Source organism: Hyla sarda, chromosome 1, assembly GCF_029499605.1.
Source record: "Hyla sarda isolate aHylSar1 chromosome 1, aHylSar1.hap1, whole genome shotgun sequence".
NCBI classification, from domain to species: domain Eukaryota; kingdom Metazoa; phylum Chordata; class Amphibia; order Anura; family Hylidae; genus Hyla; species Hyla sarda.
Window position 1 is genome coordinate 147,166,347 of NC_079189.1, and position 17,616 is coordinate 147,183,962.

General features: G+C 38.1%; 1 protein-coding gene across 2 annotated transcripts in view; it reads left to right on the forward strand.

The window, feature by feature from the left end:
• NR3C2 (nuclear receptor subfamily 3 group C member 2) overlaps positions 1-16,830 on the forward strand; it is a 351,371-nt gene extending 334,541 nt beyond the window's left edge. For both annotated transcript variants that reach the window (XM_056562826.1, XM_056562827.1), the window contains exon 9: positions 13,495-16,830. In XM_056562826.1, the coding sequence (XP_056418801.1) occupies positions 13,495-13,650 (156 nt within the window). In that variant the 3' untranslated portion in view covers positions 13,651-16,830. The remainder of the gene's footprint in view (positions 1-13,494) is intronic.
• The last annotated feature ends 786 nt before the right edge of the window (positions 16,831-17,616 follow it).

The following is a 17,616-nucleotide window of genomic DNA, read 5'->3' on the forward strand; positions in this document are numbered from 1 at the left end:
GACATTCTATGTGCCGCTTCATCATATAAAGCTCCATATGAGGGAGATTCATCAACTTTGGTGTTGGTACACTGTTTGCCTACACCATTTTTACCCATTTAGAGGTGCGCTGTGTGCGAGAAATTTATCAACAAGTCCCATGGTGCTCATACATCACAGGTGAAAAATCACTTTAGTACACCACTTTAGCTAAAACGGTGTGAGGAGAGTCTGCGGAGCCTTCCAAGGGAGCTGTATAGAAGAGTTTATGCTGCTACTCAGTAGATCCATGATATTACAATACAAACTAGAATAGCAAAGCGGTGTCCTCAAAGTGATAGCTCAGGAAGGATATCCCTCCACCTGGAGTGCTGCCGTTACATTCCACAGTGGGTAAGCTAGGCAGCATGATGGGGTTAGATTCTGACCTAGGGACAACTTTTGATGCAACCTGGGGGGTGTTATTCGTCACAAAAGCCAACAACCACTGACTATACATTACACCAATGCAGACTAGAAGTTCACACCAAACCTGCATTGGTCACTTCAACTACATGAAGATGTACCAGCAACAAAATAATGTGTAAATGTGTATATTTGGGCAAAGTGTGTGTTACAATATGCTACCCGGAATCTTCCATACTGAAAAGAGAATGGCAATAGGTTCCTCATTTAGTGGTATGTTGTAAGGCAACAAAAAAATATTTGACACATATTTAGACCTTCATGACAAGGGTTACAAAACAGAAAAGCATTAGCAACCATTAACAAAACATGACAGTTTTTAGATTTTTTTGGTTCACTTTTGTATGCCTTTTTGGTAAACCATGTTTGACTTGGTGTAGTTGTAAGACTTTTTAAGGCCTATGGGACTTTTAAAGGGGTACTCCGGTGGAAAACATTTTTTTTTTAATCAACTGGTGCCAGAAAGTTAAACAGATTTGTAAATTACTTCTATTAAAAAATATTTATCCTTCCAGTACTTATTAGCAGCTGTATGCTACAGAGGAAATTCTTTTCTTTTTGAATTTCTTTTTTGTCTTGTCCACAGTGCTCTCTGCTGTCACCTGATGCCCATATGAGGAACTGTCCAGAGCAGGAGAAAATCCCCATAGCAAACCTATGCTGCTCTGGACAGTTCCTGACATGGACAGAGGTGTCAGAAGAGAGCAGTGTGGACAAGACAAAAAAGAAATTCAAAAAGCAAAGAATTTCCTCTGTAGCATACAGATGCTAATAAGTACTGGAAGGATAAAGATTTTTTAATAGAAGTCATTTACAAATCTGTTTAACTTTCTGGCACCAGTTCATTAAAAAAAAAAAAAAAAAAAAAAAGTTTTCCACCGGAGTACCCTTTTAAGGAGACAAATATAGACTTGTCACACGTAAATTAGTAACCATTGCAAAGTTAAAAGAAAAGCGTACACAAGGTAGTTACTGGAAAAATGCTTTTTATTTAGAGACATCAAAACTCGCACACTTTTTTGTGCAACAGAGCACATGCAACAAAATTCGTGACACTTGTACAGCAAAGAAAGCCCTAAATGTCTTCATAAATTCTCCACGATGCTTCTTAAAGGGGTACTCCAGTGAAAACCTTTTTTCTTTTAAATCAACTGGTGGCAGAACGTTAAACATATTAGTAAATTACTTCTATTAAAAAATCTTAATCCTTCCTGTACTTATTAGCTGCTGAATACTACAGAGGAAATTCTTTTGTTTTTGGAATGCTCTCTGATGACATCACAAGCACAGTTCTCTCTGCTGAGGTTATTATAATAATAACACTTTATTTATTGTTGTCCTTAGTAGGATTTGAACCCGAGTCCCCAGCACTGCAAGGCAGCAGTGCTAACCACTGAGCCACCATGCTGCCCTTAGCATACATTTGCTATGCATGGTTGCTAAAATGGACAGAGATGTCAGCAGAGAGCACTGTGCTCGTGATGTCATCAGTGTTCCAAAAAGAAAGGAATTTCCTCTGTAGCATTCAGCAGCTAATAAGTACTGGAAGGATTAGGATTTTTTAATAGAAGTAATTTACAAATATGTTTAACTTTCTGCCACCAGTTGATTTAAAAGAAAAAAGGTTTTCACCGGAGTACCCCTTTAAGCATAATACCCTCACAAAGCAGCATTTCATAATCATGCGTAATTTTGCAAGAAAAAAGAGAAGAGGCAAAGTAATTTTACAACTTTGATAATGTTTATTTATACTATATATATATATATATATATATATAAACAAGCAAAAAACTGCATGCACATTTAAATGATAACTTGTTTTATTTTTCCCTAGTTGATCAGTTCTTATCCTCATAAACATAACATAGAGGGGTTAATGTTACATAAAGATTATTTATTCACACTGTGACTGTCTATCTTCTATGAGTAGTGGTCATGTGTACAGAGATACTGCTCTCCATGTGTGTATGCAGCTCAACAAGTTCCATGTGGCTGCTCACTGACGTGTCTGATATACTGGTAGAGTGACCTCTAGTGGTGGTTTTTTGCAGCACTTGTGAGCAGTTTTATATTGTAATGTTAACATGATCTGTTGTCAGTCATTTACATTTGCTGTGAAGTATTATGCAGTTTAAGCTGCTACATATTGCGGACAGGTTGAGTAGTAATCCAATACGGACTTACAAATGTCCCTTTTATATCTCATATGTCCCTTTTATATCTACATGTATCATATGTATTTTTTTTATAAGCTTTGTTTTTATACATGAGATAAACTCCCTGCAAAAAAATATAATTAATTTACAAACACCATTTAGATAAACTGAGCTATTCCACAGCCTTGTGCCAGTTGCATGACATTTGCAGTCACAGTAAAACTTACATAACTTCTTTTGCTATTACTACAGTAAGTATTATAGTATTATTACTATTACTACAGTAAGTATTATAGTATTATTACTATTACTACAGTATTATAGTATTATTACTATTACTACATGTCCCATCATGTAAAAATGTCAGCAATAGTTAAAAGGTCACATGCATCTTTTCATACAACACACGTTCAAAAATAAAAGCCCTGTTGCTTGAGTTTGATATTCCAGTGAATTTTAGGGTGGGTAGAACTCTGTGCCTTAGTTTATACTGAAAGGTAAACAGGAAAAAATGAAATTTCTAAGTTAATCTTTGCAAAGAGGACAGAAGAAAAGAGAGAATTGGGTGGAGCGCTTCTGCTGGTAAAGAACGGGACTCAACAGCCACGGTTGCACAGGACAAGAATTTATTGAAATGGAAATTATTGGACAACGCGTTTCAGCGCTAACATGAGCCTTCCTCAGGTCCCGAAAGATCAAATAAGTGCATCCTGGTGGTGTTTGCTATGCAGTAGATGCCACTACTGCACAGCAAACACCACCAGGCCACACTTATTTGATCTTTGTGGACCTGAGGAAGGCGCATGTTAGCGCTGAAACGCGTTGTCCAATAATTTCCATTACAATAAATTCTTGTCCTGTGCAACCGTGGCTGTTGAGTCCTGTTCTTTACCAGCAGAAGCGCTCCACCCAATTCTCTCTTTTCTTCTGTCCTCTTTGCATCCACATTTCCATACTCTTGGAGATATGAAAAGGGGAAAGTGAGCAGGCTGCACACATCCCACTCACCAAATACCCCTCACAGGGTCCTGTTTTGCTTTGCTGGGAATATCTTAGCGGACCACTGCGGAACCCAACACAAGGTGGTGAGTTGGGTCCCTCCCCCCCCCTCAATACATCATCTCAGAGAGCGCCCCTCCTTTTTTTTATTTCTGCCTTTAAGTTAATCTTTAGCATTGTAAGGAAAACATTTTTTTTGCAGGATTCATTACCCCTACATTGTTTTTAAAATATAGAGCAGCGGTCTTCAATCTGCAGACCTCCAGATGTTGCAAAACTACAACTCCCAGCATGCCCGGACAGCCGTTGGCTGTCCGGGCATGCTGGGAGTTGTAGTTTTGCAACATCTGGAGGTCTGCCGGTTGGAGGCCACTGATATAGAGATTTCTGTATGTATGGTTGTATTTTTAAGGGTCTCTAAATACATGAGATTCAGACATAAACAATATCAAAGATTGCTTAAAAACGTATTAGAGTTAGAATAATACAAAGTTAAGAAATACCCTTTTGTCTGAAAAGCTAGAATATTATATTGATAGTGCTGCTAGGATGTCAAATGCAAATATACAGCACCAAAAAAGGGTCCTTTTACATGAGCCTATGTATTTGTATAAATGATTGCTGAACAGTTATATAGCAGGTTGTTAACATTCGTAAGACGTGAAAATACTGTACATATAAATATTGTTACAAATACATGCTTAATTAAGTCCAGCTGCTGGTAAGATCACTTGACTTTCCTACCTTATAATTCACTCCTGTCTCATCTTCCAGTGACTAACAGATGTGCGAGAACACAATGGGATATTTTGTAACAAATTATAATTTTTTTTTTTTTTACATTGATATTATTGGCGATTCATGGACAAGCGCTATTAAAGGGGTACTCCGCTGCCCTGCTTCCGGAGCTCCGCTCCCCGAAGTTTATTGTTCCGAACACTGTGTGCAGGCTTCAATGTTCAGGGCCGCCCCTCGTGACGTCACGCCCGCCCCCTCAATGAAAGTCTATGGGAAGGGGGCGCGAGGGGGCCAGCGTGACGTCACGAGGAGCGGCCCTGAACATGGAAGCCCGCACACAGCGTTCGGAACAATAAACTTCCGGACGTTGGGGAGCGGAGCTCCGGAAGCAGGGCAGCGGAGTACTCCTTTAAATAACTTAGAGGCTGTGGCCTGTGAGCATTGCCGCCTCTTCAAACAGCTGATTGGCAGGGCTGCTGGGATCAATGTCCACTCATCTAATATTGATGGCCTATCTGGTGCCAAAGCCATCAGTTTTTACATACTTGATTTAAAGGAAAAAATGTTTCTAAAATAACTTGTGCCAGAAAGTTAAACAGATTTGTAAATTATTTATAGTTAAATATCTTAATTGTTCCAGTACTTATCAGCTGCTGCATGATCCCCAGGAAGTTGTGTAGTTCTTTCCAGTCTGGCCACAGCGCTCTCTGCTTATACCTCTGTCTGTGTCAGGAACTATACAAGGGTAGAAGCAAATCCCATAGCAAACCTATCCTGCTCTGGACAGTTCCTGAGGTATCAACAGAGAGCACTGTGGTCAGACTGGAAAGGACTGCACAACTGTAGTATACCTCAGATAATAAGTACTGGAAGGATTAATATTTTTAAATAGAAGTAATTTACAAATCTGTTTAACTTTCTGGCATCAGTTGATGTAAAAAAAATGTTTTTCTCTGGATTACCCCTTTAAGGGTGCATTCCCACCTGGCATATACGCAGCGTATTTCACGCTGCGCAAAATTTACAGCAGCAGCAGGAAATACGCTGCGTATTCCTTGCTCACTATACACACAGGGCTTTCCGGCGGCAGCCCTATGTGTGTAGTGAGTTTTGGAGGTGGGGCCGTGTGCCGACGTGACTGAGATGTGTGGCTCTGCCTACAAAACTCACTGCACACAAAGGGCTGCCGCCGGAAAGCCCTGTGTGTATAGTGAGCAAGGAATACACAGCGTATTTCCTGCTGCTGCTGTAAATTTTGCGCAGCGTGAAATACGCTGCGCATACGCCAGGTGGGAACGCACCCTAAAGCAGTTTTTCCACCAGTTTTTTTTTTTTTTATAAACTACCACTTCCGATTTTGAGCCAAAGTCTTAGTTCCATAAGGAAGGAGAGGTGTAAGTCTTCCCTTTATATTTTGCATTCCTTTTAAATACACTTCTGGCTTTGGCACAAAAACTGCCAATCTGAAACGCAGCCTAGAGAAGAAGTCTCACTAACACAATCATTTTAAAAAGTCAGCACAGCTTCTCTATCCCAAAGCATTCAGCAGACAGTGACTGGGAAAGCCACATCTGGCCATATATCTTCCTCGCAGCAGCAGCAGGGTCCGACAAATAGAAGATGATGATTTTAATAAGCAGCTTTCCATTTTGCCCTTAGAAATCCTAAGCAGAGAAACTTTTCTATTAGGTCCAAATGACTGTTTTGAGATCACCATTATAAGTCTGTTTAAATTGTATCTATAAAGCAGCAGACATTGGCTTCCATAAACAGCCTGTATTCTGCTGACAGTTAAAGGAGTTTGACATAAATATGATAATTCCTTCAATACAGTGAGATCTTACTGAGCTGACACTTATTAGATTTCCTGTCAAATTCAGTCACTGAGAGCCCCTTACAGTGTATGAATACTGTATAATGATATTATGGATGACCTGTCTTGCATTTGTACTTCCAATCATCCTTGGCCCCCACCCCTTCACCCCTATAAAGGAATCTTGGCCTCACTTCCTCATATTGCCAGGATGTGTCTGCAGAGTAGCCGCTGGCTGGCGGAGCTCCTAGGCAAGAGAGAAACAAATTATCATGGGTCAGTGCTACATTGTCAGAATATACATTAAAGTCAAAAGAATCCTAATACATAAATAAGAACATGACCAAGACAGATAATTAGGAGGGACCACAGGTAACAGAACAGAAAAAATAGGGAAGTCAGGAGATACAATGTAAAATCCAGCAGATGGCAATCCAAAGAAATACTCAGACAAAAGCCTGGTCAGAATTCAGAGAGAAGAGTAAATAGAAAGAGAGCCAAGCCATTGGACTGAGCCTCCTGGTTAGCCCGACATGCAAAGTCCTACGCAGTGTTAAAAGTTCAGTCCAGAATGTACTATAATGAGGTCAGAGTCATCCCAAGGCTTAATGCGGTGCCGGTAGAATGGGTGGGCATCACACCCAGCATCATGCCCAGCCATTCTACCAGCACCGCATATGGGTAAGCCTTGGGATGACTCTGGCCTCATTATAGTAAATTCTGGACTGGACTTTCATTTCTGCATTTCTCTGTTGTTCTTATTTAAAGTTTCCTATTGGATATTTTTGGTTTCTTTTTAGAACTTTAATAGGTTATTTGTGGTGCCCAATTTTATTAAACTGGCTTTGCCAACTGCAGTGTGCTTGAAGAGTGGCATCATGTGCTCACTGGTGTCAGCCAATATTTAGATGTGGGAAGAGCCTTAGGTTTTTGGCTAAACATTATGTCCTATGTGATGCAATTAACTAAACAAAGTCCCTTTTTTTATTGTCCCTTTTTAAGGATTTGATGCCAAAATTGGTTTCAACATCATCTGTGAACAGCAGCATTACCCAGCACTTGTAGACTGCAATTATAATAAAATGTCACATAGGGAATCAACAATGCACAGGGGATGGATTAATGCTTTATAGGGAGTCAGCTACTTTTCATAATATGGATGGACTCATGTGTTCAAGAGGTGGACCATGCCTTCTCTCCACTCGTTCTAATGTTTGGTGGAAATCTCAAACTTTTGACATATCTCTGTGACATTTCAGTGTTTTTTCTTTTTTGTTTAAATGACAGGGACACTTTAAAAAGGGTTATCCAAAGCATTAAACTTGTCACTTATGCACAGTGGGGGTAGTGAACTTGGCTGTCCTTGGCACACCTAAAGTGAGTGAATGGAATGGCGATTGTAAATACGCACTGCTCCTCTGTTCACATAGGTTACAAGGGACCCTCATTCTTGTGATTGGTGGGGGTCCCAGCAGTCAGATACCTTTCAATTAGATACTGATTACATATTCTGTGATAGGTGTTTAATCTTAATATAAACTTGTAATCATATCAGTATTGTACAGTGCGTACACAGGGAGTTATATATCTCTGGGCCACAGCATAAGTCAAATGGGAGTCGAAATTCCTGCTCTTTCTAGGCTTAGGAGTCCAGTAGGCGGTTCTATCTGTGATTGAGAGATTTCTTTGTATGTGACCTCAGACAGGAAAGGCTGCAAATCACTGGATAGGACCGCCCACTGGACTATGCATAGAATGATCAGAGATTAAGATAAATAGAATACAAGTTATTCTGAATCTTTTCCCACAAAACTCTATATTGAAATCTATACACGCTGACTACAGTATAGATTGCATTTTGCAGCCGGTTCCCTTTAAAAATAAATGTATCTGTATTGTTATCAGTAGGGGCTTATACAGGGCTTACTTATCTGATTTGATTTATATACCAAGTTATACTAAGTTTTCAGGAAAATATGGCCACCATTAGTATAAGAAATGTAACTAGATGTGCCCTGAATATATAATGGGTTCTTGTTTATCTTATTACAATTTCATTTTAAACTACACCTTGAGCTCTAAAAAGCTCTATATTTCCTATAAATTGTTTGCCACCAAGTGACTTTAAGAAGGTGCCAGATTTTTCACTTATTATTTCTTAAGAGCTAGGATACTAAGTGAATTGAACAAAGATGTGAAGAAATTACTAGCTTTACCCTTGGCAGATTTCTTCGAGAAGGCACCTTTTGTACTGTTGTCATATAAATACAGTGGAAAGATACCTAAATAATACATAATATTTCAAGCAAATCAATAAAAAAATGATATTGTATGCTTGCAATTTGCCAGGGTGACTCATGCTTCCTGTTCGTGAGAAAGGTAGATAGATGTGTGATGAGATAATAATGACTTATTTGTGACTGATGTGGGAAGGAGAGTTGGGCCGCTCTTTATGTAAGGTTTCCTGCTACCGCTTTAAAAGAGTGAAATACGAGTGACAATACTGAAGAAAAGCTGATCCTGTTATTTTCTAACTATACAATATTTGTTGTAGTCTGTCGCACTTAGTCCCATTCATTGTTGGAAAGTTTTGCCTGTCTCAAGCTTACGAATATTAGAGCGGCTGACACAAGGAAGGTGTTTTGTAGCTCCATTGGCTGAAGAGGTGGCTGTGCTTCTATAATGAGGACCTATCAGCTCCCATGATGCGAGTTTTAGTAAATATCTTCTTTATCCATAAATACATTGCAGGTGCATCGCTTCCTCTGTTAATCCTCCTGGAAATTTCTGGATTTATTGTTATCAGGGTGACCATACATGTACTGGTTTTAAAAATTGATAAAAACTTGGAGCGGATTTTAAAAAGAGAAGACGCAGTATCTGTCTTTTATACCTTCTCTGCTAGTATTATCCGTATCATGTGATTAAACCTGAACATAACCTGGATGTAAAAAGAACCCCTTGAAACTGTTTATGGAGACAGCATATTGACAAGGCACACAGTATATAGTAAATAACATTATATTTTAAAGTAAATAGTTGTCAACAATGTACAGTCATGGTCGTAAATGTTGGCACTCCTGATATTTTTCCAGAAAATTTAGTATTTCTCACAGAAAAGGATTACAGTAACATGTTTTGCTATACACTTGGGGTTGTTTCGCTGCCTCTGGCACTGGGTGTCTTGAATGTGTACAAGGCATCATGAAATCTGAGGATTACCAACGTATTTTGGGTCATACTGTACAGCCCAGTGTCAGAAAGCTGGGTTTGTGTCCAAGATCTTGGGTCTTCCAGCAGAACAATGACCCCAAACATACATCAAAAAGCCCCCAAAAATGGATGGCAACAAAACCGCTGGAGAGTTCTGAAGTGGCCAGCAATGAGTCCAGATCTAAATCCCATTGAATACCTGTGGAGTGATCTTAAAATTGCTGTAAGAGAGACCTGGAACAGTCCAACTCCAGTGTGGTCCAACATTGTGGTCCAACATTCCGGCTGAGAGGTGTAAGAAGTTTATTGATGGTTATAGGAAGCGACTGATTTTTTTTTTTCCCAAAGGGTGTGCAACCAAATATTAAGTTAAGTTAAGGGTGCCAATCATTTTGTCCAGCCCATTTTTGGAGTTTGGTGTCACATTATGTCCAATTTGCTTTTTTCCCTCCCTTTTTGGCTTAGTTCCAATACACACAAAGGGAATAAACATGTGTATAGCAAAACATGTGTTACTGCAATCCCTTTCTGTGAGAAATACTTCATTTTCTTGAAAAACTTCAGGGGTGCCAACATTTACGGCCATGACTGTATATCTTTAGGTCTCTAAAACCTATTAAATTAAATAAGAGCAAATGTTAGTATAAAGCACCCCCTTTACTGAATTACAGATACTGCGGTCTTATCCACTGGGCAGCATCAAGTTGACTAAGGCTAAATTCACATTGTCATCGGGCTCCGCTATGTGGAGCTCCATCGGCAAGTCCATCATAACTATGGGAGTTTAGCAGAGAAAAAAAAAATAGTGAATGCACTATTGCAGAACGACGCGTTGTAGAAAAAATTGCAGAACGGACCCAGAATAGGACGGAGCACAACAACAATGTATACCTAGCTTTGCCCTACAAAATAAAGTAGGACTTTTTGGACAATGTTGTAATCATGATTAAAGGGGTTATCTAAGAAAACACTTGTTCATATACCCTGTTCAGTGTTATGGCTGTTGTATACAGTATATTTGCCTACTTTTAGGATCCTACTTAGTAAGCTAGAATAAAACAGCTAGCTCTGATGGACCCTGGCCATCTATGCATTTTATTTTCTTGTATATATATTATATATATACAATACATTTATATTTCTTGGAGATATATATATATATATATATATATATATATATATATATATATATACAGACACATCTTCCTCCATGATAGAAAATGGCTAGCAGGTTGCACAGTCGGCCTCTGTGTAAAAACAATTACAAAGTGGTCCATGATTCACAGGCTGCTGGATGAAGGAAGTTGCCCTAGTATGAATACAAGGGTTCTGTTGCTTATAATGTCTCATTGAACTGCCTGTCGTATCTTACATGAACACTTATCAAGGAAATCTCACACTGTGTAATTCTATTAATCAGCTCACTGGAAAATGCCAAAACTTAAGAGACAAAATGAGAAATGTCAGCAATTACATTGGATAATTTCCAAATTTCTTTCAGCTCTAAATTTAGCCTCATGAAAGTTGTTATATTACTAATTGTATTATAGGGAAATAATTGATGCAACCATTTACACTATGGTGGGGCGTCAGCACATTCTTTCTTAGACCCTCTCTGTTTGCCTAAGGTAGCATTGTGTAATCAGATGTTCTTCAATGCCAATTTTCTGCCCATTTATTGGGTGCAGACAGGTGCCACCTCCTGCGTCATGGCTAAGTAGCACAGGTTTAGAAGAAGTGATGTTCAATAATTAACAAAGCAGCTATAGCCAAGGTGATATCCTCCCAGGCTGGATACCTATAATTATAGGAATATAAAATCGAAATAACTATTACAGAAAGTATATTGGTCCCCCACCCATGTTATTACTGCTCTAAGATCATTCATCAGAATATGACTTTATATATATATATATATATATATATATATATATATATATATATATATATATAAACAAATTAGCAGCAGCACTCCAAACTTGTGAGGCAAATGGTGGTCTTTATTCAGACAACAATGTGTGTGATGTTTCGGCTTGCTCACCAAGCCATTTTCAAGCGCTTTGTGAGCAAGCGGAAACGTCACACACGTTCTTGTCTGAATAAAGACCACCATTTGCCTCACAAGTTTGGAGTGCTGCTGCTCATTCGTTTTTTTTTTTTATCATTTTGGACCAGAATCTGGGGTCCGCATGCAGCCTGCATCCATACATCTAGGTGTGCTGCTCTCCTTGGGGACTATATATATATTAACCCTAGTATATACCATTTTAACGGAGCCAAGGTTACTAGGGGACGTATATTCAAGGTACTAATATAAGGAGGCATAAAATTAGCATTAAGCAGTCTATCTGCACCTTCCCTTGCCTCTGTGATGTAATGAGAAATATGTATCAGTTGCGTGTTAGGACTATTCCCCATTCCTGTATTATTTTTTCACATTCGGAAGAGGTGTCTGTCTCTGGAAGGTAATGTAGGAATGGTCATGCCCACTCACCCGCGCTTTGTATGAATATATTAGAAATGGAAGACAGTGAGAGTACTGTTCTGTATGGTGCTGTGTGGGTGTGAGCAGTCATTGTGAACACGTGCATATAAGGAAGGAGCATGTGTCAAGGGAGATTCTTGTCTGGCAAGGCAAGCGTGTTAGTCATACATCCAGAAATTACATTTCGTCATTGCCTCTATAATGAAGAAGGAAGCTGGGAATGCATGTATATACAACATGACCGAATTGAACGTTTTATGCATTTTACATGCCATGTCCTTTCATATAAAGCATTTGTAAAAAAAAAAAATAATAATAATAATTCTGGGAAGTCTGTTTTTCTATTTATGTTCAAGAAAGATAAGAAATGTATTTTATCTAAATACTGGTAAACTATTTATTACAATCTCTTACATCTGTTACTATTTCTATGATAACTACTGTACTTTATTGATTCTTATGATTACTTCTCTTTGTTCTACTATAATTATCTTTATTACAAATGCAGTAGCTAGATATACTACTACTCTACCTTCCGGTACAGCTACTAAGGCTAAGTTCACATTGTAAAATAGTGTAAAATAAAAATAAAAACAAAAATACTGCCGTAAAATTAGTAAAAATAAAAAAGCGGCAGTTTTTTACACCAATACTGTGGAAAAGCATTGGAATTCCTGACATTTTAAGTGTACACAGATGTCCTCTTTTGTATAGTCTTTAACCTCTTAAAGGACAACTGTAGTGCAAGACTTTTATATATTCCTGTGCCCGGGCCTCAAAAATAAACAAAATAAACTTTAACTCACCTTCCTACATGCCCCTGTTGGTCCGGCACAGGCCTCACGGTCCAACGGTGCTAACCTCATTCAACTTCCTGTGGACTGGGACGCCGCAGAGAGTCGTCAGCGTATCACCGGTGATAGGCTGAGCCCACTGTCACATAAGGAGCTCTGGCCGGCTTCTTACATGACAGTGGGCTCAGCCTATAATAAAAAATCTTAATCCTTCTAGTACTTTGTAGTATTCAGCAGCTAATGAGGACATTCTTTTCTTTTTGGAACACAGTGCTCTGCTGACATCTCTGTCCATTTTAGGAACTGTCCAGAGCAGCATATGTTTGCTTTGGAGATTTTATTCTACTCTGGACAGTTCTTAAAATGGACAGAGGTGTCAGCAGAGAGCACTGTGATCATGATGTCAGCAGAGAGCTCTGTGTTCCAAAAATAAAAGAATGTCCTCTGTAGTATTCAGCAGCTAATAAGTACTAGAAGGATTAAGATTTTTTAATAGAAGTAATTTACAAATCTGTTTAACTTTCTGGCACCAGTTGATTAAAAAAAAAAAGTTTTCCACCGGAGTACCCCTTTAACTCATTTTTTCTAGGGCAATGGTAAATTCATGTTACTCCTGGAGATCCTGTCCCCCCCACCAACCAACCCTGAATTCAGATGAGACGTGGACATCTTCCCCTTGCCTTAAAACCGAATGCCATCACTTTGTTACATTATACTATAGATTTGGGATATTGTCCTATCATTTTCTATGCCATGCAACCTGGGTGACAGTACCAGTATCTATGTGTATGAAAATATAACAGCAATGTCTCTTTTGTCCCATTTTAACAATTGTGTATCCTTTTATTACAGGTGGTCAGCGATTTATTGGAGTTCTGCTTCTACACATTTAGGGAATCTCAGGCACTCAAAGTAGAGTTTCCTGCAATGCTTGTGGAAATCATAAGTGATCAACTACCAAAGGTGGAATCCGGGAACGCTAAACCTTTGTACTTTCATAGAAAGTAACTGGAAGAGTCTTACGGGAGAACTTTGCCTTAAGTTTCCTCTGATGTTCCATACCTAAGCTGGTTCCAAGAACTGACACTTTTCTTTCAAAGACAAGGACAAAATATAAAATGATAAAAAAGAAATGGCACTGTTTGGGCACAGAAGACATGCCAGGAATAAAGAGAGCTGCTGCCAGCACCCCAAGCGCTTGAAAATTACTCCTATTCCTATGGATAAAAAGCCATATCTAGTCAATAACTGATTCATTTTGATATTTTAACAATGAAATTTTCAAATATGCCATGGAGTTTCTGGTTTTGTTTGTTTTAATCGGGTTCATGGACTCAGAAAGACTTTTTAAAAGGTTATTCTTGGTTTGCACACGACGTGTTTGGTCATTATGGGGCATTAAATATTCTTTTCTTGTATCAAAAATAAAAATAAAAAGCTATTGTATAAAATATTAAGGAACATTTGATGTTGAATATCACTACCCATTTGTGGCATTAGTTGTCCCATGTTATCTTGTTGCAGGATGAAGGTCGTGGCCATTTTTTATTTTTACGGTTGCTGCAGAGATAGAGAGTTGAAATGGGCGCTGTGAGCAGTGCACCCCAGGGCACAGTGCAGATTTCCTCTGCTATATACGCATGCAGCAATTTGCCCACAAACCCTAGTGGTGTGTAATGTAGACATTTATTTAAATTAAAAGCAAGATAGAAAGATGTTAAACTAAATGCCCCTGTCTGGATTTTCTATGAGTTATATTGTGCTGGCTTTACGCAGTCCATGCTGTACTGTATATTGCTGTATATGTATAAATTGTGAAGGACCTGGATCAAAAACAATGTATGGTAATTTTGTAAATGAGACAAACAATCTACAGATGAATGGAAAGCATAGGAAAGTATTTTTGGAAGAATTCTATTTTGATGGAGAATATTTAAGTACTATCTTTGTCTAAATAAGGTAATTTTTTTTTTTTTTTTTTTTTGTAAAGTGAAAATGTTTTGCATGGATTCTGAACTGTTTACAGTGTATTTAAGGAAGGGAAAGCTGTGCCTTTTTAGCATCATATCTAATTTACCATTTTTGCAATATCTGTTTGTACATAGACATACTTTAACCCCCTTTTTCGGTTATATTTAAGCTTTTTCTACTTTTCTGTAAAAAGGAAATGTTCTACTTTTTGTGTACTGCTTGCAAGAAATATCGGAGCACACTTTCTAGGAAACCTTCCTCTTTCCTTGTGAATTTCACTATTTTAACCTTCAAGATGGAGTTACTGTAAGTATCTTGAAATGAGCTAATCCATAAGTAAAGGCTTCCTGAGAAATTTACTCAACACAAAGCCTTCTTACGGGATCACAGGGTCCCAATTTTTAGGTTTTTTTAAAGATATGCTTGTTTTAGGAGGAATAAAAATGTCTCCATGCATCAGTTGTTAGAGTTATGAGAAAGCGAGGTGTGATGAGGCATGCCAAAAATGAACTATCTAGAGTGCACTTTACTTGCTGTATCACATAATCCAAATCCCCCAAAATCCACATTATCTAGAGTACATTGGGACTCAATTAATAGTACTGTTTGCCATGCCTGATCTGTACTGGGGTAGACTTAGGTTGGCTTGTAAGGGTATCTGAGAATGATATGTATTTTGTTAGAGAGCAGATATATTTAAAAAATAAAGTTTAATTTTTTTAATATATGGCATTACCATATAGTATGGCTAAGTTTGCACTTACCAAAAATGTTCATATATTATTGTATAAAAGCCTCTATAAAGGAGCCCCCTGCTCTCACAGGAGATTATACTTTCGGCAATAATAATAAAAAAAAAAAATTACTTGTAAAGTCATGAAATGTAAAAAGAATTGAGTAGAGGGTATATGAAGAGAATTCGGTACTGACTATTGAGCTTTCAATGCTCCGATTCCTGCATGTTTCTATGGGAATAATTCAAATACAAACTTAATAAATAGCAAATTTATGAAAAAGAATTTAACTGTATTATGTGATCTGCAGTCAACGTCAAGCTAGTTTTAAGCTACAGTCTCTTATGACTTTGGATTAAGAGTCATCTCAATGATGAGAGTGCTGGTGCTCAATATAGTTGCACATTTCTTCTCTATTGCCTGAAGGACAGGCGTATGGCACTTTACACAATTTCCCTATAGGGAGATAATGGAGATAATGGAGATGGTAAACCTCGGCCGAAGAAGTCCTGGAGTAGAAGAACCATTCAAAAATTCCGCTTAATCTTAAAAAGTTTATCTGGAGAAATATTTTGATGTTGAAAAGTGCTCAAAGTGTCAGGAAAATAAATAACAAAAACATGTACTCATCTGCTGTTGATCCCACAATAGTACAGGTACCTGCTGCCAGTCTCTTACTGCTCTGTTAGCCAATCACTGACTGTAATGGTGACCTGCCACAGCCAATGATTTGTCGGAATGGAGAACAGGAAGGGCTGACACTGGTTGGGAATCGGCAGAAAGTGAGTACAAGTTTTTTTCTTGACTCCCTAACTACTTTCATACATAAAAATACTTCCCCTGATAACCTGTTTAAGCTGTTGACTAGTGACACGACAGCTCTTTGAGTCATTTTATTATCCAATGGTATTCAGTACATGACACAAGGAAGTGGCATATTGCTTGGCATCACTCTTTGAATACCAATTGAGTAAAGTGTTGGCTCAATAAGTGGTATTCTGTAACTACAATGGAATATTACAATGTTATCAAATGTTTTTGATGGAACATCTATACAATTTTACAGTTTTCTATTAACAAAAAACTAGGATGTAAAAACTTTGTCATCGTGTCTTTGTGTTATCCTTAAAATGACCATGCTTTGTTATGAGAATAAACAATTCTATAGTCATTTAACATTCTTCCTAGATTATATGTTTTCTCTTTCTTCATATGAGATTACTTTCTCCATTCTAACCAGATGGACTGGCCTTTCAGTTTTAGTTTAGTTAACATGCTATCAAACAATGTATGTTTTATGCAACTGCTCAAAGGGGAATTCCCACAACTTAAAGCTATTGCCTAGGCTGGCTTTCGAACTTTGCTGAGCATTGTTCCATAGACAAGGAATAGAGCATATGCAGTCTACTCCTTTCATTGCCGGGGACATTTCTCCTCCGTTCTGGTGCTTGGTGGCGGTACCAGCATTTGGACAAACACCGATCACCTAGATATCTACTATCCTATATATAGGGGATAACTGTAAATTGTGGGAATGCCCCTTTAAGTAACCTGGGCACACATATTGATATATTTCACACCCTCCGACATTTTGAGATTTAGGCATTAAGGTAGAGTGCAAGCAATCCAAGGCTGTAACATTTTATAATTCCTCAGACATTTTATGATTGTTAAGATATTTAGAGCCTTTTTTTTTTTTGCGTACAAAAGTCGCACATGCGCCTAAGCACTTTTTTGTGTGACTTTTGTGAGTAAGCAAAAAGTTACAAACAGCATTACCTAAGCAAATTTCAGTTTTCACTTTGCAGTGGTCAGGTATTTATGATGTACAAAAGTGGCACGTAGGCAAAAAAAAAGTTGCATGTCTGCTCCAGGTCTGACCTGGAGTACAAAACTCCTATACGTGAGCAAATTTAAAAAGTTGCAAAAAAGTCTCAGCTGCGACTATTTTGTTTTGATTATGTGCTCCAATTGTATCAATCCCCTGTGATAGTATGATAAATGTGTAGCACATAAGCAAAACTAAAGCAAAAAAAAAAAAATAATATATATATATATATATATATATATATATATATATATATGACTTCAGAACTTACTCACCAAGGCAAACAATGATAAATGTCCCCCATAGTTTGTATCTTCTTCATCGATCTACAAGACATTGCATGGTCTTGAATAAAGATCCCCAGAGTCATGCTGATACGGGAGGTCCAGCTGCTGAACCAATCATAGAACCTACTTGAACGAACCATGGGACCTACTGCAA